Genomic DNA, 25,939 nt, shown 5'->3' on the forward strand with positions numbered 1-25,939 from the left:
AAAAGAAAAGGGAGGGTGTCCAGAGAATGTTGAATGTTATGAAAATCTGTGTATTTTTGTGCTAGAAATGCTCTCCTCTCCTTCCCCTTGCTCCAGCTCTGTGCTCTGGTGATACAATACTGCCTGACTGTATTTACTTGGAGAGACAATTTGCTGACTCTTAGAATATCAGCTATTGTATAAGGTACTGCCAGAGACAGGATGCTAGACTGGATGGATCACTGGTCTGTTCTGGTATGGCGGTTCCCATGTCCTTACAGTAAATGCTGTGTAAAGTTTTTCTACACTGGTACACTGTCTGGAACATCTGGAGTTTGCATTATAATCTTCCATACCAATTTACCAGGAGCAGTTGTCTATATAAAGCACCCAACATCTTCCATCAAACTACTTAATGTTTTTGTGAAGGGGACAAGGCTATAGGATAAATACACTACATATGAATTGTTACTGAACAGATGCAATATGAAAATAGGATAACTGAATTTTTACTAGAAAAATATTTATTGCTTAAAATCATAAGTCATCACAGTTATACATATTTCTAATTCTGACACTATGAGAACTAATCACATTTTCCCCCAGTGCTTTGATTAGCTTTTGAATTGGATGCGGTTTTTCATAGTTAAGTTGATTTTACCTCTCTCTTTGAAGGTAGGTTACAACTAACTCTTCTTTCAAGATAAAAAAAAATGCTCAGTACTATCTTGAACAAAAGGATACTCTATTATAATTAGTCTTCACCAGGAATAGTTTACTTAATGGTTAGCTTTGAAAAAATTAAGTATCTTCTGGGGTTTTCTTAATCTGGATATCCCATACTTAGTGAAACAGTTTCTCATTATTTTTGCAGTGAATATTTTGGGGTAAAACTGAGTATATAACATTAAAATAGAATATCTCCAAAAAGTTTTATGTTAGAAATATCTGCAAAAATGCTCTTCTGATCATTTTATGCTGTAGGCCTACATCAAGAAAAAATAGAAACAATTCATTCTTTGGCCTAGGGAGAACCCACAACTTGATGGTTTTTCTGAAGAGGTTAAACCACTTTTTTCATCCTTCAGTACTTGAAATACGATTTCAAAGAGCTAGTCGAAGTTAACAGAAGTATGCAGTCTGACTTTGTATAGTATTTTTTAAGGCACGTTTTTATCGGTTCTCCTTGCTTAGGATTGGGGAGATTTTTGCTCTGTGCAAGAGCAGCAATAATATGTTACCTCAATTGTTAACATCCAAATAGTGAAATATTGTAGGCTAATAGTACTCCATTCATCCAAAAGCTAGGAAATACCACTTTTCCATCTTGCAGAAATGAAATTAACCTCAGGAGAGTACTTGGGGGTGGGGGGAATTTATAGCAATAGTGAAATCTTAAATTTCAGTCTAAAATCTGTGCTCTGTACCATATTCACTAATATTGATTGAAACAGTATTATTTTGATGTAGAATTAAATACTTAACCATGTGAAGTTGATTGCAATATGGAAAATATCTGTATTTGTAGAAATTTTCTCAATATTCTTCTAATTTTTTTATAATAGAAACTTCTAGGGAATAACTAATGATTTGAATTTGGCTAGACCTGAATAGCAAGTCTTATTTCTCTTTCTAAATAGCAAGTCAATACATTTGAAAAATACAAGGTTTTATGAAAGCACAAAAAATTGGAGGAACAAGTGGTCTGATCATTAGGAAAGGAGATGGGGAAAGAGCAACAAAGGAATGTGGAATGGTGGAAACAAGGAGTGAAACAGGAAAGAGTGAAATCTGTTAGCAGTAACAATCACTGCAGAAACCTGTGAACACAGGTTATTACTAGGTGGCATTATAAACTTAGTTAAAGTGAAATCAAAGTCGGTTTGGCAAACTAGGCTCAAACAGGAACAGTGTGTGATACAGTGGAAGGTTTAAATACCAAGTGCTACAAAAGAGTGCAGGCTTTCATAGGTAATTTAGCACAGCTCCAATACTATAAGGTACTGAGACAAAACATACTCAGGGAAGCTTTTTTCCTGCACACATCTTTTTTGTGGTAGCAGTGGCTGTGTGAAACAAGGAGAATTAAAGGGATTAATCCAGGTTTGAGACTGTGTCTGTAGGAGCACTTACACCATCGACCCTCATTGCAATAAGATTCAGAATCTACTTCAAGTTCTTGGGAAGAAAAAACTATGTTTCTTTTCATTATCTCTAAGAGAGAGAAACTTGAATTACAGGACTCCTTTGTGTGAGAAGAGAGATGATGAGTTATCTCTTACACAAAAAGAAAAAAAAATCTGGGTGGTGAGGTAGGGCAGTGAGAAACCAAGGAACTTCTCTGCAAGAGTTGTGTTGCACAGAGCACTTACTAATGGTTGCAGGTTTCATTAGAGACAAGCATATATGCTCTCACCTGCTGCAATGTGTTTACAAAATTATTTGTAAATCTCTCTGACACTGATGCAAGGAATGGTGATAGCAGACTGAGCCGAGATGCTTGTTTTGGTTGTAGAGTCTCAGTTCTGGGAAAAGGTGAAAACAGGATTGGATGTTATTAACCTATTTCCTCCTTCAAAATTCCCATTGGTTTATGGCTTTGACATTCTTTTTGTCTTGTTCATACTCCTCTTGTCTTGATTCAAAATTTTTGCTTGTTTTCAATTGTCATTTGACATTTTTCTTCATTTTATTTACATTTTGTTCAGTCTCTTTTTCTCTGTTTTTGTTTCTCATTCCTATCCTTTTTTTAGTCTTTACCTTCCTCAATTTATTTTTCTTTTTGGTTTCTCAACTGTCTCTCATCTTCCTCTGCCACCCGCTACTCTGCTGGAAGTGAAAAGGGTGCCAGTGAGTTCATTCTTCCAGAACAGCCAATGTTTTTCTGTCTTGGGAGAGAGATCTCACTTGCTTTGATCTGTGGATTCACGCATGTTTTCTCATCTGTTCACACAAGCTACATTTCTATCCACTGCCTATGTATCATGAGGGTGATGGGAGAAAAGTGTTACATTGTTTCCTCTGTTAATGCTTATAGTTTAACATACACATTTACAATATTTGAAGGAAAATGTTAGTGGCAAATAGAATATAATTTAAGGAAAGTAGTGCTTGAGTTTATCTCATTATATTCCTTTTAAGTATGTGGTGCATTGTTGATAGTTGAGAAAAGTAGGTAACATGTTACTTGCAATCGATCTTGAACTCAGAAATGAATGGTAGTACTAGTAGTTGTGGTCCATACTGGTTGCTCTTTCTTTTTTTAGACGATGTGTACAATACAAGAAGCAGCACTGAGTTTCTTGACACAGATACTTCTGTTTTGTTCATTTTAAACATCCTGATGGAGAGAACCGATAACTTTCATAAAACACAGCAACAGTTTGCAAAATTCTGATATTGTAAATTTTATAACAATGTGATTAGTTGCTTGATTCATTTAATCTTCATTCAGAAGAGGTATGCAATTTTTGCCAGTGTTTTGAGCACCACTTTAAATGTACTGTCTGTAAGTAGTGCATTTTTAGTAACATACAGTTCTGCATTTAGAAAGAGAAAAGCTGTGTGCTACTTTTTCTTGGTCTCTACTGGTTGCAGAAGCAAAGGATATATCATTAGCTGCAGTATTTTATGCAGGCACCTCCAACTGAATCCTGGCTAAAACTGCTTAAGAAGTTACTGCCTCTCTGCCAAAAGCTACTACCCTCACAACACAGTTGGCAGAACGTAACTTTTGTCCACACCTGTTGATGGTTTATTGCAAAGCTTAGCTGTTTAAAGTGCTGACATAGGTGAGTACAAGATAATGTCCCCGTCTCTCCACTGAAGTGGCAGAGGCACCAGAGGGCATGCTGTGTGGAGTCACTGGTGCAGACAAGGTTGAATGGGCGGCAGGTGAGCTGGTAACAGCCAACAGCTGTGTGAGTTTGATAAGCAGGAATGGAGTTAAGCAATGCAGCTTTGCACCTTCATTCAGTGAGTATAAGAATCACTGATGCATGCAGTGCATTTGTACCTGGGTATCCGAGCTTCATCACTAGTGCAAAAGCATAGTGTTTCCTTGCTCTTGCTGGGATTCAGAATTATTCAGTTCACTGATTGCTACTTCAGCGTCTCCCAAAGGGCAGTTCTGGAAAGGCCTGAGCTGTTCTGGTACCAGACTTCTGTTTATGCTACACTTAACATGACTGCCAGCTGTCAGCAGCTGGCATATGGTTCAGATCCAGTGCATGACTCACACATCTCAAAATCAGAGGGATTACTGAATGTCATCTCTTTTCTCACAAGTATCATCTCACTAGAGTAGTTCAAAGGAACATGATCTGTCTCCTAAATGAACTGGTGGAGTTTGCCTGGAGAGCACTGTGTAGGTGGGGTTCGGTCTTTGATGCACTGTTGGCAGATGCGGTGTTGTCAGTGCTAGACTGTTGGACACGCAGCTTAGTCATACTGTAATAGTTCTTGAGTGCTTTAGGGTGTGCTGAAGTTTCTTCTTTAGCTTCAGTTGCAGCCAACATTGTCCCACCTGTTACCTCCTACAAAGTAATCATACGGATCATCAAGGTCATGTATTAGTTACCACAGTTTATGGACATACAGGAGCTACTCTGCTAGAAACTGTAAAGTTTTGTTTGCTGGCTGCTGCAAAAATCATTATATGAGAATATCACTAAGCCAGGAGAGTATCTACGTACCTTTGAGATCCTGTGCTGTCTCTGAAACTGTCTTAAATGAATTCAGGTATTTCAGTCTAATGTTTCGAGATACTTCATTTTTGTAATACAGGAGAGAGCCAAGTACTTTAGTGACACTGAAGGAGAGAAGTGTGCAGTACAGCAGAACAGCTGTTCCCCCATTACATGGGATAAAACAATAGTTAAACTGTAGGATGCTGACATCTGGCTGGGGTAAAAATCAACCTTCTCCAGCAATAAATCCATGCTAAGATAGCTGGTTCTGATTTCCATCACTATGTTAATAAAAGAGGTTAAGAAAATAATTTTGTGGCTACTTCTTCTAAAGAAAGTCAACAATTTGCACACATAGATACAGAATCATCAGTTTTGGCAAGCTATTTATTAAAACCAGTTTTGATCAGAAAAAGCTAAGCTGCAAAACTTTTTTTTCTTTTGAGTTTTGCATGGGAGAACTTAAAGCCTTTCATCATTTAAATCTTGAAGAAAAAGTATGTTTTAAAGTTGTATGTTTCATTCATTTAAAATGAACTGTCACCAGGCGGTGATAAGTTAGTAGGTTCCTGAAGACCAGAGATGAAGTTATAGCTTTCAGCACAGTGACTGCAGAAGATTGACTGGACAGCCAGCTCCCCACTGAACCCAAATAGAGCTATAAACCAAACAAGGAAAAGTCTCATGGAACCTGTATTTGTGGAATTGCAACCCTAGCTCCACATTTGGAAGATTACACAAGTGCAAACTTTAGTGGGGGAGCTTGAGTAAGATTACTGTATATGCAAATAATTCCTATAGAAATACTTATTAAATACTTCCCATGTTCCTTAAAAAACAAAACAATTGAATTGGTTTTGGAAAATAATGTTGTGTGATTTACCATTTACATAGATGCAAAACAGGTCTACTTGTTAAGATGTGTGACTTGCAAAAAATAACTTTAAATTCTCATCAGGAAAATATTTTTTTAAATCTTCACTGCAGTCTATGTTTATTTTGCTTTACCTATGAGATGATGCATCTGCAATGGATTCTGGAGTATCAGAAAGTTTCTTAATATTGGCTTATTTTTAATCACAGCTGGGAACACCTCAGTGGAAAGTTATGAATAGGAGTCAGAGACTATGACTTCTTTCAGCTCTTGGAGAGAAGTAAATATTGCTTAGTTTGAATCTACTGCATCTAATTTGCAAACTACCTGGGGCACAGTATGGCCCAACCCAAAAATTAGAGATGTATTTATTTTTAATTCCTATTAGTTGTATCCTGCAAGTGTGCTGTGGCATTCTTTGAGAACCCAAGTTGATGAAATGGCTAAGTGTGACTACATTTCTACATACACTCTAAAATGTAATGCACTCTAAAACCACTTACCACGGGATAATTCCATCTCTTTAGGCCTGTATTTTAATTCAAGCTAGGATAGTATGATTTTATGTGTTTTCTTAAAAAAAAAAAAAAAAAAACAAATGCTCATCTTTAATAAGTTGAGAAGAATATGACAAATGCAGAAAGCATGTTAACTAAAATAAATTACTTCAGTTCTTCCACTGTGAGACAATGTTTTTATAATTAAACTACAAATACGCAATGGTGAGTCACTCTGATGGTACATTATGTTATTCTGAATTGTAGATATGACTAAAAAAAATAAGTTTTGGTGTTAGTAGTGTATACAGGGTTATGAACTACTGAAATTTTATACACTGAAAACAACTCTTCAGTATTTCCATAGGACAAGGTAAATGCAGGCAGGCTGACAGTGCTGTACAATAAGAGATTTATGAAAACCCACATGTCAAGGATCAATTGTAATGAAGAGTCTCGATTTTTGTTTTTAAGATCTTTCTAAAGCATTCAAACAGATCCCATATAGTATATAGCTTTGATATTTTGTCTGGTTTCTTTAATAGTACTATATTGTAATCTTCAGTAACTGAGCTGCTTCTTACTCCCTCCCTTTCTTTGCGTATGGAGATTTGCACTACAACTTTTTGAAAAACCTGTTTAATTCAGGACCTCTTGCATGTTGTAAGGGACTGATAAGGCAGTATTTTATTGGACACAAAACTTTCATTCTGATGCTGACTTTTTTTCTTGGATTTTGTGTCAAAAAGACTGTAGACAAAGACATTTAGTGCTATAAAGACTGATATCTTAGATTCAGTTCTTTTTTGTAATGTTTTTGCAATTGATTAATACAGAACACTAATGTAAATGGCATTTTTCCCTAGGCATGTTTGTTTGCATTGAAAAATATTTTAATTCCATTTTGAAGGGTTTTTTTAATTGAATATATGAACTTTATACTTGTTCTCCTGGTTCATAAGTAGCGTCTTTACTATGACTGTGTATTCGAAAGTCTTGCTAACATATCAGTAAAGATCAATAGGTTTACAGTAGGTCAACTTACAAACACCTTTGGTTTGGTTTTCTTCTTAACCTCTCATCTCTCTTCTTCTTTAAGTAGAATAAATAATTTATCTTTTTGTTTAAGATTTTGTTTGTCCAAGCTAAAACTTGTAGTTTTCTGACAGCTTTTGTATAAATTCTCACCTCAGTGACACCTCCTAATAAGGCCGTAGTTGATAAGCGCCAGGCTTTCCTGCCACTGACTACAGCTAACAACTTACTTTTGACTCCAGGTTATCATAGAATCATAGAATACTTTGGTTGGAAGAGACTTTTAAAAGTCATCTAGTTCCAGCCCCCCTGTCATGGGCAGGGACACCTTCCACCAGACCAGGTTGCTCCCAGCCCCGTCCAACCTGGCCTTGAACCCTTCCAGGGAGGGGGCATCTACCACCTCTCTGGGAAGCCTGTTCCAGTGTTTCACCACCCCAATCATAAAAAATTTCTTTCTTGTATCTAGTCTGAATCTACCCTCTTCTAGGTTAAAACCATTAGCCCTTGTCCTATCATTACAGGCTCTGCTAAAAATTCTGTCCCCATCTTTCTTATAAGCCCCCTTTAAGTACTCGAAGACCACAATAAGCTCTCCCCGGAGCCTTCTCTTCTCCAGGCTGAACAACCCCAACTCTCTCAGCCTGTCCTCACAGCAGAGGTGTTCCAGCCCCATGATCATCTTTGTGGCCTCTTCTGGACCCACTCCAACAGTTCCCTGTCTTTCTTGTACTGAGGACTCCAGAGCTGGACACAGCACTCCAGGAGGGGTCTCACAAGAGCAGAGTAGAGGGGCAGAACCCCCTCCCTCGACCTGCTGGCCACACTGCTCTTGATGCAGCCCAGGATACAGCTGGCTTTGTGGGCTGCGAGCACACGTTGCTGGCTCACAGCTGTCCAGCTTCTCATCCACCAGTACCCCCAAGTGCTTCTCCATGGGCTTGCTCTCAGTCACTTCATCCCCCAGCCTGTACTGATACCAGGGGTTGCCCCAACTCAGGTGCAGGACGTTCCGCTTGGCCTTGTTGAACCTTGTGACATTCATATGGGCCTACTTCTCATGCTTGTAATGGTGATGTTTTCAGATTACTGGGAGTTTGCTGAAATGAGGAGATATGTAATTGGGGGAAAATTTCTAATCAGCGGTAGAAAAAACAGTGGATTGAACAGAGCATTAGTTTAGTTTAGTCTGGTGTTCAGAGAATTAAAAAGCATGATCTGAACCAAGTCAAGATGGAGCAGCAGGACATGAATCATTCCCTTTTTGATATTCTGTGTACCTTCTTCAAGTGTTTTCCATGCAAGCTCTTCCCCCACTTGTTTAAAACCCTAACACTGAAAGGAAGTCCAAAGTGACTAATAGGAAACCTTGAGAAGCACTCCCTGTTCCTGGGAAAATTATTCAGTACGTTTGGGAAGATAAGTTTAAAAAAAGGCAAAACAAGAGAGTTCTGTCCATGAAATAAAATCCAGCAGAGCAAACTCTGGCTGTATTTTTTAAAATAGGTCTTCACAAAAGTGGTTACCCTACAACATTAGTCTACTAAGAAAGCAAAAAACAGCTAAACAAAAACAATAACAGAAAAACCACACCAGAACTTGTGTATTTTTTGCTATGCAGAAAAGTAAGTTGTGGTGCTAAAATCTTTTCGTGCGTATCATAATTATGAATAATAATTTTCTGTTCTTTCACTGAGTGTGCACTGTTTGATTTTTGTAGGATGTCACATGTACTTCAATTTGAAGATAAAAGCAGAAAGGTGAAAGATGCAAGCATGCAGGATGAAGACACTTTTGAGATCTATGATCCACGGAATCCTGTAACTAAGAGGAGAAGAGAAGAAAGCAAAAAGATAATGAGAGAAAAAAAGGAAAGGAGATAAAAAGAATGTAAAGCTAGCCAGAGCTGCCTTGAAAAGTGACTGCAGTAAAGCGCTGGCTCTTTTGTAAATTTTAGTTCCTAAAAATATCACTGGAGAAGTGTGAAAAGGAATCTCTCAAGAACCTGTCATGCAGTTTTGAAGCAGAGCTATCATTTGTTTCTTAAGCTGTGCAGTCAAGTGCATTCATTATCCAACCTCTCAAGGTTTTTAGAATTAAATATTTAGTAAAACAGCTGACTTGACTTTTGTCTGTACTTTAATTATGATAGTCACCATCATTGTTTAATCGACATATGGTAAGCAAAATGTTTTCAACATAATGAGAATTTGTCTAAGTAAGGATGAAATTAGAAGATAGAAACCCCATCTGCAGGCTTTTTTTTTTTTTCCTGAAACTATAAATACAATTATTTTTATTATTTTAGAAAAGGCATATAAACATTATAGCAGTAAATGCTGCCTGCCTGCACTGTTGCAGAATTAAGAAGATGCACTCACAGAACTCCTCAGAATGGTCCCAGCTTTCGTGAAACAAACTAAGTTTAGTTTGAGAATTTTGTTATTTTCTCCTTCTTTTGAAATACACATTCCAATACAGATCCCAGCTTGGGAAGCTGTGATAACACACAGTTTGAAGTGTTATTTTACTAGCTGTATCACATAAACAAAAGGAAGATCTAAATATACTGTGGTGGTTGTTTAAACTGTTGCTTACCAGAAACATCCTCTGGTAGAATTTTCACTGTAAAGTAGCTGGTATTGTAGACTGGTTTGTTAATTAGTCCAGTACAGAGACAAAAAAAAAAAATGTGTTCAATCTCATTAAAAGCAACTCTGGTTTTAACAATTATTTACCATCTAAAAATGATCAGCTGAAGTTTCCAGTTTATAGACTTTCCACATATTTTTCCCCCTGGTTGGTAATATTTTTACAGAAAAATGTGAATTTTCAGTGCTCCTTCCTTACAGCATTTCTGGTGCTGCAGAAGCATGGACTTCCCATATGGACAACAGCTAAAGAAGAGTGAACACAAGTGAGCAAGGTCATTAAAAAGTGCAACCAGAGGAGTGTTTTGCTGATGTTGTTTTTAGAACAAGTTCAGTAAGGTATGGTGTCCTTATCACACTGCCACTGCCAAATTTCTTGATAGGGTCTGAGGTGTGAGATACATAAACCTGCATTGGTGAGTTACTATGGCCCAAATGTCAGAGGTTAGATTAATACAAACTATTGCTTTAATGTGCGGTGCAACCTTTGAGATAAGAGGAAAACTTGGAGGTGTTATATGAGATCCTGTATAAAGCTGTCATTATCCTCCTCTTAGGCTGAGTGAATTATACTGTACTATGGTGTAAAGAAGTTAAGGCGGGTTACATTCTTAAACACAGCCATTCACAAACTAGTGAGTCAAAGTTTTTTAATCATTAAGTCATTTTCTGTTGGGCCCCTACTGGCAAAATCAAGAACATCTAATGTCGCATGCTGTTATCTCTATTCATTGCTTTGTTTGTGGAGAAAATTTTGAAACAGTCATTACAGGAAATGAGCATATCAGACCCCCATTCTGATGGAGATGGAAGGGAGGAAGAGAGGGTGAGTGTGTGCTGCGCGTTGGCAGAGGAGGTCATCATGGGAAAAGTGAGGGCTAGATCTAGAAAGAAACTTGAGCATCAATTCCAGGAGACAGCTACTGCCCCTGTAATAGAAAAATGTTCTAATTACATACTTTTCCTGTAAGCCAAAGTAGGATGCATGAGTCAATGGATGGGCAAGTTGACTAATACCCCTTTTAGCTGAATCTTTCCACCAGCTACCTGCAGCAGCTCTGTGTGTGCTGCCATTTTTAAGCACTAGACAAGCACAGGGAGAAAAGCTTAACTCGGGGTTTAACGGTCGTCTCTCTCAGGAGGGAGAGGTCTGAAAGGCTGAACCTTGCATACACACGGGACTGATGACATCATAAGAACAAGAGACTATGCTGACATTTTCTTGATAAGTGATGTTTGTATTGAAAATCAGTAAACATTTTTCCAGAGATAATATATGTTACGTAATTAATGCTACAGTTACACTGTGCTGGGACAGCACAAGGGCTGACCCATAGTAGAAGGATGCTTATTCCAAGCAGCTGTTTTTCCTTTGTCTAAAGAATATCACTCAAGCTTTAATGGCCATTTACTGCATTAAGCCCAGGTTTCCAGGGGTAAGATGTTATGTGCTTTGCACTAAGGCTGCCTATCTGGATACAAAAGAGGAAGTGGGGTTTGGTTTCAGGGTTTTTTCTAAAATGAGAGTTGGGACCAACTTCCCTGGCAGTTTGCATTTTGCTTTGTCCAAAAGCCATCCATAAGGGTAAGGATATTTGTATTAAATTCCTCCAATTTTACTGTGACTGTGAATGGAAAATCCACTTTACCTTGATGGGGACAGCTGAAAGTCCCAGACCCCGGATGCTTTGTGAAGATATTTGGACTACTTGCGTCTGAAATCAGGCCTATGCCACAGGGACTTGGTATGGAGCCTTGTACAGGCAGAACTTGCCATGAGGGTGCATCAATGAGAAATGCTACAAATATATAAAGTCAAGCATTTTTTGGTTATCAATTCTATGTGATAAAAATATTTTATAATGCTTATTTCCCAGGAAGAGAGCCTCTGAACAGTTTTGACTAATTACAAGTGATTGCTAGAAGTGATTGCTAGAAGGGAATGTACAAAACTATGCTTGTAGGAAATGAACCACATCTATGCAGTAAAATTATCTTCCATTTTTAAGGAAGGCACTTTTAATAGGCATCCCTGTTCTTACCATGTCTTCTTTCAACCCAGTGACAAAAATTTCCCAGCACTGAGGACTGACATACACTACTCTATGTGAACATTAGAAATGTGTTGAAACTAGCAGACAGATGATCTCAGCTAATCGACAAAAAATCACTTAGAAATGGGCTAAGATGTCTAAATTTTAATTTCACTAAGGCAAAAGTAGTGCTGCATTTAATTTAGGAGTCATGTGGAGCAAATTTATGAAAAGCTGATGTCTGAAGTACACTCTCAAGCCACTTTCCTTAAACCCAACACCAAAGAAGAACCTTGAAGAAAGAGGTTGAAATGATGACAGTTCTGTGCAACAACTAGTTTTCAATGTCACAGCTAGCTCCCGTACTGCCATTAACAGTCCTGCCTGCTTCCCATGCTGCTAGGCTAGCAGAAGCCTTTTTTAACTCCCACCTACTTAATTCATCATCTGGTGTTGCTATAGTTACATTAAATAGTGCATGCTGCAAGATTGCAGTATTTTTTATAGACTATGAAATACATATGCTCAGACTTACACCTCTTATTTGTCAATACTGAAAAGCAAAGGAAATGCAATGTTGGCAGGTGTCCCCCTCTCTGTGAAGCAGAAGCCTTGTGCTAGGTTAGTGGTTAAAAACTGAAGGAACAACTGGGTTTGTGGCTGTAGAAACAATTTGTTCTATAGTAGGAAGATTCTTCACTTAATATATTTTCTTGAAATCAGCTCCTATGTTCCACCCTGGTGGCTAGCACCTCACCTATCTGTATAAATGTGAGCATAATTTCTAGATAGTTGTAAAATACAGCTAGGAGCATTTGTCTATGCACTAGTGATACAAAACCAGTGTTTTGACACTTACGAAGTTTTCCTTCCTAAAAGACGCTAATTATGTGCACAAATCACCCACCTTGAAGATGCATACCATGGTGCTGGTATGTTTAAATAATTTCTGTGAAAAAGTCACCATTTAAAAGTGCAGGGCATGCTCCCCCTCCGTCCCCCACTGTTTTGATTACTCATTTCAGTAAGCTAAAAATGTGGTTATGTCCAAACTGTGACTGAATTTTGAGTTTGAGCACAAAGGTGAGGGCTACCTAAATTATAATTTCAATACATCGGCTTTGCTGCCAACACTGTGGGCCCGAGTTGACAGACTGTGAGACAAACAATCTTTCCAGTCATGCCTGCCTTCCATGTAATGGGGCCTTTCATTTCAGTAGAGGGAATTTAACTCTCCTAAATGAAAAGAATGGGTGGTGGAAAAGTCTCATCTCCCTGCACAGAGCATTCTGCTGGTAAAGTTAACATTTTTGTTACTGGACCAGGTGTATTTTCAAGTAGATAAGGTCCTTCTGGGCCACATCTAGTAATAGCAAGATCCTCAATAACAGTTTAAAGGCTTGCCTAATGAATCCTGTTGGTGACACCAGCAGCTAGTACAGTATTCCCTTTCTGCTTTGGATCTAAAAAAACCCTCAAGTACAACTGAAGCTGGTCTATTTCTGCCAAATAGCCACTACGTCTAGGCTGCTATAGGTGTAGTCTACAATGCCACATTACATCGTTTTCCCTTGCATCATGAGCAGGTCTGGGAAGAGGTCGTTCCCATGCTGTCTCCCCCAGTAGAAAGGGAGCCTGAACTCCAGTGGTTAAAATGATTGCACACCAATGTTGTCTGCTTTCATCTAGAGGACCTCAAGTTTGCAGGAGACACAGTTATGTTTTGGCAGCATAAAAACTAGCCTCAGACAGAATGGATAGCTCCAGACTCTGCCTCATTCTGGCAGAGACATTTGTGTCTGTCCTTACTTGAATGATGACAGACTTGGGCCGTTAGAAGATGAGGGGATTCCTATGTGTGTAATCTCAGTAGAAGATGTAGCTATTTCCTTACATCTTTCACTGTAACAAAACATGAACTGATCATACAGTGGCTACGTTTATAAGGTTCCTGCTGAAATATATACAACACAGAGTATGTAAACCGAAAATAGACACCACAGCTCCTGACGTTTCTTAGCCTGGTGTAGTGTTAGACCAACCAGGAATATCTGTCAAATGTCACTGATTAAACACAGGAGTCTGGGTGCATTATATGGCCAAGATATACACTGGAAAGAAATGACACTGAAGTTCCTTGAGAAGGACTGGGAATCTGGTGACAAGTATCTATCACTAGTCTGAAGTGTGGCCTCCAGCTGCCTGATGCTCCCTCCTACTCAGCTTACATGTGAAGTAACTCAGGCTGGGCAGGAGGAGCTGCCTTACCACTGTGCTGTTGCAGCTCCCGTGGCCTCCTCTTCCAGCAGCTACATTACCCAGGCTCAGCTCAACAGCTAATTTACCCTCATCCTCAGGCAGCACTTCGGATCAAGAAGTCCACTGGTCGTGTCCATCAACTCTCATCCTATTTTTGAATGTAGTTGATTATCCTTTGATAATACACTCCTGCCCTGCCAATACCATAAGCTCACCATATCCCAGTCTAACACTGTAAAGTCATTCCCCTTCAGTTATCCTGGTCAGACATGCCACATTCCAGCTTGCTAGTCACAAACTCCTCATGCAGACAGACAAACCTCATACTCACGGTGGGGCTCTCTGATCAATAACCTCTGGTCACAAAACCTGCAAGGTACCTAGGGCAGGTGGCACCCTGCCTGTCAGTGGCCAACAGCCTGTGCACCTCAGTTGCTGCCACAACAGAGCAACTTTCTGAATTCATTTTCTTTTTCACAGTACTGTGAAACAAATACTTGTTTTTCTTGACAGCATTTCTCTTCCACTTCATTATCCATCACAGATGAAGTTTTCCACCTGATTTTATATCTTGTTTTTTTTTTTTAGAACCCCTTCACATGACTCAAGTTTCATTTATAAGACACAGATTGGAAGATTATACTCAAAAATCTACTGCATGCTTGTCCAGGTCTTTCTTATGCATCTTACACTCAGATGTGTAAGAATTGGGTTTTGCCTCCCTCAGACTTCAGCACCACATTCTCTCTTCATCATGCCTTCCTTGCCAGCCACCGTTACTGAAGGGCCAGGGGAAGGATTTATACCCTCTTACCCATTTTGAAATGGATGGCTATTACATTTATAGCTAGTCTCTGCCCCACTATCCTCTCAAACTATGTCTCTGTGTGCTTGGCTTCCCAATGTGGAGCTGAAGAATCCATATGCCCTTAGAAAAGCCACACTTCAGCTGAAGCTGCATTTTACTTTATTTTGTGCAAGTGTAGTTTCTGTAGATACTACAAATGCAGAAAAAGATCAAGTCAAAGTTTCAGTGAGTAGACTTATAATTGATATTTTAACTTTATTATGTTTAAGACACTTTCTCTGTAAATCTCACTTTTTAATTCCTGAAACACACACTGAATTAGCATTGTACCAAAAGTGCTTTTTCTGTTCACTCTTGATCCTACCTTGAAGTCATACATAAAGGACGAAAGCTGGAAGCTGCTAGAAATACCTAATATGCCAGACTGTTACACTAAACTGATGCTATTTGACTAAGTACAAAGTGTCTACTACTCAGAAAAATCTGACCACACAATGAGGATCTTCTGACTGTAACCTACAATTGGTATCTGGTACTCCTCAAAAGCAGTACAAAACTCTGAAAGCTAATTTTTAGGAAAAAATTTCAAACTTACACTTTTCCTTTTTTAAAAACATTAATTGGTTGATAGTAACCTTCTACTCCTAAAGCACTGTCAAAAAAAAGCCCAAGCACCCTACCTTAACAATTCTAAACTTACAGACATAAAAGGAGACTACAAACAAGAACAGCACCTTCTCGAACAAACAAAAAATAATCTGTTCTTAAACCTGAATGCATCAAAAAAAAAATGCATTTTTATGAACAAACTCTCCAAATCTAAATCAAGGAATTTTGCAGTATGGGGAAGGTAGAGGGAACATCTAATGTTCTTGACTTAGAAGATCACATGGAAGAGAAAACAAATCCTGATATAAAGAACTTCTGCTCTGGTTCCTATTTTTAATTTATGAAATGCACTGGCTGTGAAACAAACCAAGATAAAACAGTCATATCCCCTAGTCAATGCGAGTCATGAACTTGAAAGTCCAGTCCAATTTTCATAAGGTTATTTAAGCTGTACACTTGCGCCACTTTATGACTTGTTTGTAGTAGTAAAAGGGCACAGTTACAGAATAGCCCTAGGATAGTCTTTAGTTTTGGCAGCTTCACTTTGGCAGCAATATAGCATTGAAAGCTGAAGCTCTTTATGTTGAACACAGTCTGGAAGATCACACTTTTGCAGCAGCTATTGAAAACTTGGCTCCAAAATCATGTATGCTCTTCTTCAGAAATAACTTCTGCGTCAAATAGCTTTTAGTACATTTCACTTGGATACTTCTTTCACCTGCTTGGACTGAGTGCCTTTCTACATTCTTGGCAAGCAGTAAGAGACACTGATTCACAAGTCACCTTGTATTTTTTTCCATTTCTTCTTGTTTGCAGCTTCACTATATGAACGGCCTGTTTGATCTGACCTGTATTATCAGGTATTGTTCTGTTCCATCACTGAAGTTATTTCACTGGAATGGCAGAGAATAACAAACAGTATATGCATAGTCATTTTTAAAAATATTTCCATTACAGCTACACTGTACTCTCCCTTACATTTATGGAACATAGAAACCAAAAAGTTTACACATTAAGCACAAGAATATTTCAAATTATAGAGCATGAGTTGGTCCCATTTGTTCTTATGAACTGGAATAAACTTGGCAACATGATACAGTAATCATTAACATCTGAATAACAATTCAAGGGAATGAGCTGGTAAATAGGATAGTGATCTATAATATCTATCCCTGCCCTCAGACCAGGAAGACAGTTCTTAAGATGATTGACCTTTGAGAGAAAACAGAAATATGCATGTTTTAATAAAGCAAGATGTCATCTAGAGCACCCAAACATTCAAGTTATCCCTGAATGACACAGAAAAACATTTGGTAGATCTGTAAAAGACAGGGGGGAAAATAATTCTGACCCAACTATTCCAGACTTACTTATATTTATAATGAAGGCAGAAGAGTCTCCTTCCAGTGTTTCATATCATTTTATTTCGCAAAGACAAAAATAATCGACCAGAAAAGCCACAGTAAGCAATGTTTGCCTTTGACAAAGTATTTACATACACATCTGCAACTAAAGAAAAAACCAAACCAGTTTACTTCAGCATCTAAATCTGATGCACACTACTGGTTTTTGTTTCATTTCAGGTGGTTTCACTGCTACAAGATGAGACCTTCATACACTGGAGGGACCAGAATATACTACCTCACTGTCATATAGTTTAGGGTCAGCCATACCTCAGACAATATTTTTATAGAGTCACTTTGCAGAAGTATGTCTAGCCTATCCAAATGACAATATTATTTATGCCAAAGGTTTAGCTTTATGGATGGAAATATTCCAGCTACTGTTTAATAGGCTGTATGGAGAGGCTAAGAAAATATCATTTGTTGTACACACAGCTTATGTATATAATATAGAACTAAAAAGTACAGACCGATCATTGGCAGTAGGGCCTAAAACTGTCCTCAGTGAAAAAAGCCACAAAAGCAATGAGCTTTTGAGTTTTCCTCTCTGATATTATTTTTGGAATTCCTGAGTTTAACCAGAAATATGAATGCACAAGTGAGAAATACATCTGAATTCAGTAGCTACTGGATATTCAAAATGCAAAAGATATTTTTCAAAAGAGAGTTTTTAACACAGGCATAAGATTTTTTACAAGCAGACAGGACATCATAGTCTCAGCTACAATCTTAGAACAGGGAATGACAGGACAGGAATCTCAGGAACTCTGATAAAAAGCTTTCTAGAAATACTGAGGTGAAGGCAATACACTCTTCAGAGCCAAAGTAATTAGTACCAGACCAAGTGTTTCAGAATACAATTAGAAAGTAAAGTAGAACAAGCACATTTCTTCTCAAGCTCTATACTTAGAAGACAAACTTCATCCATGAACTTTGTTTCTAGCCAATTTGTAACAGTTTTTCTAGTAAACTACACTTCTTCAGGGGCTGAAACCTGCACTGCAAATTCATCATTGTTAGTGACTAAAATTATTGTGAGAATCTAACATATTTTTATGGTGTGAAAGCTGTCTACATATAACTACTGATTCTTGTAACCTGTGCTGTTTAATAAGCTAATTTATTCAGGAAGTATGGTGTTTTATTGCAAAAGAGGCATTCTCCTTAAGTACTTATCTATTCATAAGGCTCAACACATTAAAACTGGAAAAGGTGTTTGTTCCTGTGACTCTATCGTTCTTAATAAAGACACTGGCATTATTCCTTAAAGCAAGCCACTTGCTCACTGTCAGAATCTCTTCAGTGTGCTGAGAAGGATCCCAATTCTCATGTTGTGAGTGACTGAGATTACAAAATCCACACTAGACAAGCACTGCCATATGCACCGGAATATTACAGCACTTGAAAATCAGCTGGCATCCAAACAATCCGAGTGCATTGGACTCATTGGGCTAGGATAAGTAAGATTTGGAGGAACAGAAGCACAAGAGGAAGGAGCTGGAAAAATACTGCAATGATGTAAGGATCATAACTGGGCAATTGTGGTTCATAGGCATGGGAAAACCCAGCCAAGCATATTGAGTAAAAGTGCATGGCGTAAAAGGCATCACAATACATAATATATCCACTACATAATATTCTATGATAGTTCTGCTTTTAATAAAGAAAAATAATATTTATTTACCCTACAGAACTGTGGAATAGCTGCCATTCTTCCTCTGTTACAGTCCCATTTAAGTCCATGCTTTTTGACAATGCCAAAACATGCAGAAATTTGGGGGTTTTTACCATATGAAAAAAACTACAGAAGGGTAAGAAACCTTTTTTTTTTGTTTTTGAGAATGCTTTTTGTGAATTGTTAGCCAAAGCAGTTACATCACCAAGAGACTGGCAGCAGGCAGCGAAGTGTTGCTTTCCCACATCAGGCCATTCCAGTGTTCAGTCTGATCTGTATTTCACAAATGCCAGTTGGCCTTTCAGTTTTTACATCATAGGTTTAGTTCAATGTTCTGACTTCAACTGAACATTCAGTTTCTAAACAGGAGAGAGAGAGGAAAGGAAAGAGCTTTGATAGTGACAAACTATTTGCTATTTCCACAATAATAGCATGTGGCTTTTGGAGTAGCAGGCCTCTGTGACCACAGAAACCCACAAGCATTCAGATCTTTTTGAGCAAGCCAGAATAATATGGCACAGCTATGGACAGAGTGTGTGTGGCTGCTGGTCATCCTGTGTGGAATGTAGTTTTTGAAGAAAAATATGTTGAACTACTCAGCTGAAGCACACATCCAAAGTCATCTTGCACAAAGACTCAGTGCCTCAAGTTATCTATTGACATCTACCTTGAATACTTAAAATACACATTTAATTAATGGAATGATGCATCTAAAAAGGGATCTTGGAGGCTGAGGCGGTATTTATTCACAGACCAGTGAATAATTATGCACTATACCATTCAGATATATAGGCAACATTAGGAATGGAAAACACAGCCAGCAACTCTAATCATATAAAAAAGTATGATATTGTACAAAGGTCAAACCTGACTGAACCAAATTTAAGTCTAGACTCATTCAACAGTAGTGAATTAATCAAGAACCTGTAGTACCAGAGCTACACCAACAGTGACTGGGGCTTCACATGACACAAATATTCCTGACGCTTCTCTTTTCATGCTTTCTTGGCTCTGTGCTTACATAGAGCATCCTCTTTTGACCAAGTTTTACAAATAACAATTACATAGCCACTGAGCATGATTTCAGGTCAGAACAGACAGGATATAATCAAATGTACCTACACAATTTAAGAGAGAGTTTTGTCTAACCTCTCTCCCTCAATACTCCATACTTCCCCAACATGGTCTTTTTCCAATGCATGAGACCATTCTTGTCTTCAGAAATATTTTCCTAAAATTTTACCTACATCTCTCTTGCCGTAGTTAAGCCTATAACTTCTTGTACGACTCTGAAGGAGTAACCTTTTCCTCTCTGCAGTAATATTTTACATGTTTTATCATGTCTCCTCTCAACATTTTCTTCTCTAGAATAAACAATCCCAAATTTTTACTTCTTTCCTTAATAGTCTTGTTTTGTATATCTCCACATCATCCTCTCTGATCTTCTCTGGCTTTTCTCCCAGCTGGTCTGCATTTTTCTTTACCTGTGGTACCTAAAGAAGGCTGGACACAGAAGTCTAGCTAAAGCCTTGCTAGTGCTAAGAAGAGGGGAATGAATCTTAAGTCACAGCACTCCTGTCTATTTATCAAATCATGGGCTTTGCTTCTCCCTTCTCCCTTGACAGGATTTTTTTAATGATGTTGAGTTTGTGAAGTATAATTCTCAATTCCTTTGCTAGTAACCTACTGGTTTGCAGTTGTTTTTTATTTTAGCAATTGATATTTCCCAAGAGTGGTATTTTGTCTTCAGCTGTATCAAACTGCAATGTTTGATCAAACTCCCCTATCTTGGGGAGGATGTTTTTTCAATTAATTGCAATTGCTATGAATTCTAGTCTTATTCTCCATCATACTTGCAAGCCCTTCTACATCTAGCTTTGCCTAGACAGTACTTCCTAGATTGCTTATCAGAATGCCATATGAGACAGGTGAAACTATGAAACAATTAAACTTATAATACTTCTCTATCTGCAAGCCCTGTTACCATACACTAGAAGTAAATTATGTAAAATCATGGTATTAAAGCTAAATGCAATTTCATCATGTTCTGAATAACAATATGAAGTAAAAAAATCTAGTCCTTGAAAGGAAAATATTTGCTGAAATGCAATTTATCCTTAATATGATAGAGTCTGTGTAAGATAAAGAGTGCTTTCATAGTTCACTAAATTCAGCAGCATGAACTCAGTTAACACAGAGTTGAGGTTCAATGCCTGATCAGCCATTCAGTCACAGGCATTTCTTTTCCCCAGGTGTGTCACAAACAGCAGCAATATAACCTCTGGCTGCAGATTGCAAGAGTATGCATAACCCAAGCCTCAAGATCTTTAAACTGGCTGTATGAACCTGTGAAACCAAATCAAAAGCCAGATCTGGGTCTGAACAGATGGTGTGATGGAGGTAAGCACTACCAAGCTTTTTCAATCTTTTTATGTCAGGAAGGGAACAGAGCCCCTTCTGAAAAAAGGGGAATCTGTAGAGGTTTCTTCCTTGTGTTGACATGGCAAATTGTGTCATCTAGACACAGTAACTAAAACAATTTCATTTTCTGTATGTCCTCATATGAATGGTTATAATTCCTCTTACTGAGGAGAACGGTGAAAAGGCAGAGAATTAAAGTGTCAGAACATCTGTTCTCATCTGTCATTTGATAACTGATTCGAGATGTCTGCACAAAGGAAGTGAAACACCTCCAGCAATTGTTTTTAAACTGATTTCCACACGGTTCTTTACACTTTAGTCAAGTGTACTGCCACTGAGAGGAAGTCCACATGCTACAGACAAGGAAGATAAGGGAGATGTTAAGTGTGTGAAATACTTAGTGGTGACTGTGAATGTAAAACAGCATTACACGTTTGTGAAAGCCAATGGAACTTACGGTGAGATAATGGGATGTTCTCTAAAAAGACCCCCAGCCTTGCATGTAAAAACAGAATCTGTCAGGGGTCAGGCTGAGCATGAATCTTTTGTCTTTATCTTCTGAAATATTGGATACATAGTCAGGGTACATCTTCTGTTTGAATTGTTGTGAATAAGCAGGTCCAAATATATCTGTCTTGTGCAGTGCAGCCTTTGCTATCATCTAATGCTTGATTCTGGCACCTTGATTTTTTTCTACACATCACTGAGACTTTAGATAGCTTGATTTGGCTATCTTTTCAGGATCAAAGGACATATTTTTGTGAATGGGGCCTGCTAGTTCATTAAACAGGATCCAAGAAAAACAATCCATATTGTCTTGAAGAGTAAGTTGAACTGGGAAGCCAATTGCGTTTTCTTGTTCCTGATGGCATACCAGTACAGATTAGGGGAGCAGTGTTTCCGTATACTGCTCTAATCCTGTGAATTAGTAGAGTGATCCATTACAAGGTATAAGTGAGTGTACAAGAGTGACAGTTATTTCCTGGGAGATATGGATACTATGGTTACTTGTTGGTATCAACATAGAACTTAATGCTCTGCTGTTGATGTTTTCTGTAGGACTATCCCACCCCATTCTCAAAGTTTTGACCATTCTTAAATCAGACACTTCTTGAACAGAACCACTGCTTTCCTCAGACCCAAATACGATCTCATCTGACTAAATGAACACTTCAACAACTCTTTTTCAGTGAGTGTTACCTAATAAGAACAGATGTGGCTATTATAAGAGTAGTTTGTGCCTCAGGTCTCCAAATTTTTGTTCCCAGGACAATAAGAAACAGCTGGTCAAACAACAGTCAGGGATGTATCCCATAGAAAAGGCACACACTAGACTAATTTTTCTGAAATAAGAAGACTTTTAACATAACAAGCAAGGCTGAAAACCTCCACAGTAGGATCCACAGTAAAGAACCTTTTTTCAGGTCTAAAGAGAAAGAGTAAATATTCATCTTTTCAGTAACTGAATGAAAGCAGTCCTGCATCAGGCTTGAATTGGAGTCAGACTGTACCACGAGACTCTTCCCTCCCAAGCAGAACTTAAAACCTGTTGGGCAAAACATAGCCACAACCAAGAGCTGAAGTCTGGGCTGTGCTTTTGAGAAGCACATTGCAGAAGCTCAGTCCGCCTTAGCTGGAAACACTCACATGCTGTTTCAAACACAGTGCTAACTTATCTCCTCTGTCTACTTGCACCTCATTTCTGCTTTGATGCTGTGCATTGAAAAAAAAGAGTTTTCTTGCTAGAGCAAAGCACTAAGTGTCAGAAATAAAGAGCATTACTTCTTTATACACTGGTTGCACCAAAACAGTTGCTTCTCTTTTACCAAAGATGATATTATTTCCACTTACTTGATATTAGATGTTATTGTTACCAAGTAGCTAAATTTGTTTGGGGGTTTCTTTTTTGGCCAAAAACTGTCTTGGAGCTAGGCCAAACAGAAAAGCATATTTTAAAACTTCCATTTATTGCATGGATTTTACTAATGTGACATTTTTCTCTTTATAAGTGTTTTTCCATAACATTCATGCCAAACTTACTCTTAGGCTGTAGGGATGCAGAAGACAGAAGGGACAGTGCTATTTGAAAGCAGTTCGATTCACCCCCAAAATAATGTAGCTGTAGTCTCTTACTACATTGGTCCATGCCCCCAAACAAAAATTAAATGAAGTGTTTGAAGACAACACTTAATTCCCCTGGAATCCAAAGAGAACATAACCTTGCTCAGTACTTGGACCCTGGTTGCTTTTTTACATCCACGTAGAACTACGGGGAGTGTCAGATATTGAGTACTGACACAGTATTTTAAGGATACTGCCTCTCAAACTCAGGACTTCAGTTTTAGACTAGTTAGAGACATAAAAGCCATTTTGAAGTACTTGGAAGTTTCAAAACTGACAGAGTCTTGAAAACGGTAAATATTAAATTACACTTTTTAACCTTGAGAAAAAATATAACCATGCATTATCATGGTGTTTAGAAGTTGTTTTCTGAATTCCCTTTCAACAGAGTTCTGGGAGGATTTTTATGGAGTAAATCAATTTAATATATAAAATAGATTAAATAAAAATACCATTAATATAGATAAAGATGGACTTGTTTCATTCACAAACTATCTGGAAAATATTATCGAAGAGCAAGCTTGAAGATTGTTGAAGAAACAGTCTCTGCGCAGATTACAGAAAGCTTTTTCCTCTTCTTCACAATCAACATATTATGGCAAGATGACAGAGTTAGTACTAAGTATTGCAAAAAAACTAATTTTGAACTATAAGGCATATGACTGTTTTCTCTCTCAAGCAAAATAAAAGCATGTTTAATAAAATAAAAATATGTTTAAAAGGTAATGGTACACAAAAATGCCACTAAGGGGTCACATAATATGTCCTTATGTAAATCAACCTTCCAGCTATATTTGTGATCAAAACCCCATATGTCTTCTGTAGAAAAGAGTCACTCTCTCTCTCCATCTTATTAGAAACTGCTAAATGGAAAGTCACCTCCCCTTCAAAGAGTCACTGAGGAAAAAACGTCATTCCTAGCCTTTAAACATAACCACTGCATGAAATAAAAAATTACCATATGAAATGTCTTAGTCATTCTTTCAAAATAATTTTCATCATACTCTCAATTCTGGAGTCATTACTGGATTTCCTTGTAGTATAAAAGGTCTATTTAAAGTTATTTATAGCACTCAGAAGCAAGCAAAGGAACAAATATGAGGGAGAAAAACCCCTAATAGATTGCACAGCTCAGTTTGTCCCTCATTTTCTCTCTCTCCTTCCACACTTCTTGAGTTTCTTTAACAGTCCCCTTCCCCTCAATCTTCATTATTTTCAAATAAGTTTCTTCTTTCAACCACTTTCAGTCATTTGTCAGTAGTCCTGGCTAACCAAGGAGGTCTCAGTTCACCCGAGCTTAGCAAATGTGATGCCCATCTACAAGAAAGGCCAGAAAGTAGATTTGGGGAACTACAGGCCTGTCAGTCTGGTCTCGGTGCCAGGGAAGGCTAGGGAGCAGACGATCTTGAGTGCCATCCCACGGCACATACAGGGCAACCAGGCGATCCGGCCCAGCCAGCATGGGTTTATGAAAGGCAGGTCCTGCCTGGCCGACCCGATCTCCTTCTATGACAAGGTGACTCGTTTAGAGGATGAGGGAAAGGCTGTGGATATCATCTAACTTGACTTCAGAAAAGCCTTTGACACCATTTCCCACAGCATTCTCCTGGAGAAACTGGCGGCTCATGGCTTGGACAGGTGTGCTCTTTGCTGGGTAACACACTGGCTGCATGGCCAGGCCCAAAGAGTGGGGGTGAATGGAGTTAAATACAGTTGGTGGCCGATCACAAGCGGTCTTCGCCAGGGCTCCGTACTGGGGTCAGTTCTGTTTAATATCTTCATCAACGATCTGGATGAGGAGATCTACTGCACCCTCAGTAAGTTTGCAGATGACATCAAGTTGGGCAGGAGTGTTGATTTGCAGGAAGGATCTATAGAGGGATCTGGACAGGCTGGACCGATGGGCTGAGGCCAACAGCATGAGGTTCAACAATACTACGTGCTGGGTCCTGCACTTGGGTCAGAACAAGCCCACACAAATCTACAGTCCTGGGGAAGAGTGGCTAGAAAGGTGCCCAGCGGAAAAGGACCTGGGGGTGTTGGTCAACAGCTGGCTGATTATGAGCCATCAGTGTGCCCAAGTGGCCAAGAAGGCCAAGAGCGTCCTGGCTTGTGTCAGAAATAGTGTGGCCAGCAGGGCTGGGGAAGTGATTGTCCCCCAAATACTCGGCACTGGTGAGGCTGCATCTCGAATCCTGTGTTCAGTTTTGGGCCCCTCACTACAAGTAAGACATTGAGGTGCTGGAGCGTGTCCAAAGAAGAGCAATGAAGCTGATGAAGAGTCTAGAGAACAAGTCCTGTGAGGAACCACTGAGGGAACTGGGGTTGTTTAGCCTGGAGAAAGGAGGCTGAGGGGAGATCTTATTGTTCTCTACAGCAGCCTGAAAGGAGGTTGTAACGAGGTGGGTGTCAGTCTCTTCTCCACCATCCCTGGAGGTATTTAAAAGATGTGTAGACGTGGCTCTTATGGCCATGGTTTAGTGATGGATTTGGCAGCGTTAGGTTAATGGTTGTACTTGATGATCTTAAGGGTCTTTTCCAACCTAAACAATCCTATGGTTTCATGATTCTATCCTTTCTCTTTGCAAAGCCACATGGCTGTCTTCTTTTGCTGCAGTTAAATATAGCAGCCTGACTCCACCTGAATTCTGTGATTCCTCTGTACCTTCTCCTCTGCCTCTTTGCTAAGAGTCTTTTACATCTGGCTATAAGGACAGAAAACTTTTTTCTTCCTCATCTTAAAAAAAAAAAAAAAAAAAAAGTTAAAAAATTCCAGATCACTGCTGGGACAAGCAACGAGTCTTTGCTGATCATAACTGTATTCTCTTATTCCACCTCACCACCTGCCAGACCTTCTCCCTTAGTTATATCACCACTCTAGTTCCA

General features: G+C 38.7%; 1 protein-coding gene across 1 annotated transcript in view; it reads left to right on the plus strand.

Moving 5' to 3' along the window:
- The window catches only part of CWC27 (CWC27 spliceosome associated cyclophilin), a 116,891-nt gene extending 107,703 nt beyond the window's left edge, over positions 1-9,188 (plus strand). Inside the window, exon 14 of the mRNA XM_033009153.2 lies at positions 8,794-9,188. Within this exon, the coding sequence (XP_032865044.1) occupies positions 8,794-8,956 (163 nt within the window). The 3' untranslated portion in view covers positions 8,957-9,188. The remainder of the gene's footprint in view (positions 1-8,793) is intronic.
- The last annotated feature ends 16,751 nt before the right edge of the window (positions 9,189-25,939 follow it).

Source organism: Tyto alba, unplaced genomic scaffold (assembly GCF_018691265.1).
Source record: "Tyto alba isolate M040663 unplaced genomic scaffold, T.alba_DEE_v4.0 Super-Scaffold_42, whole genome shotgun sequence".
NCBI classification, from domain to species: domain Eukaryota; kingdom Metazoa; phylum Chordata; class Aves; order Strigiformes; family Tytonidae; genus Tyto; species Tyto alba.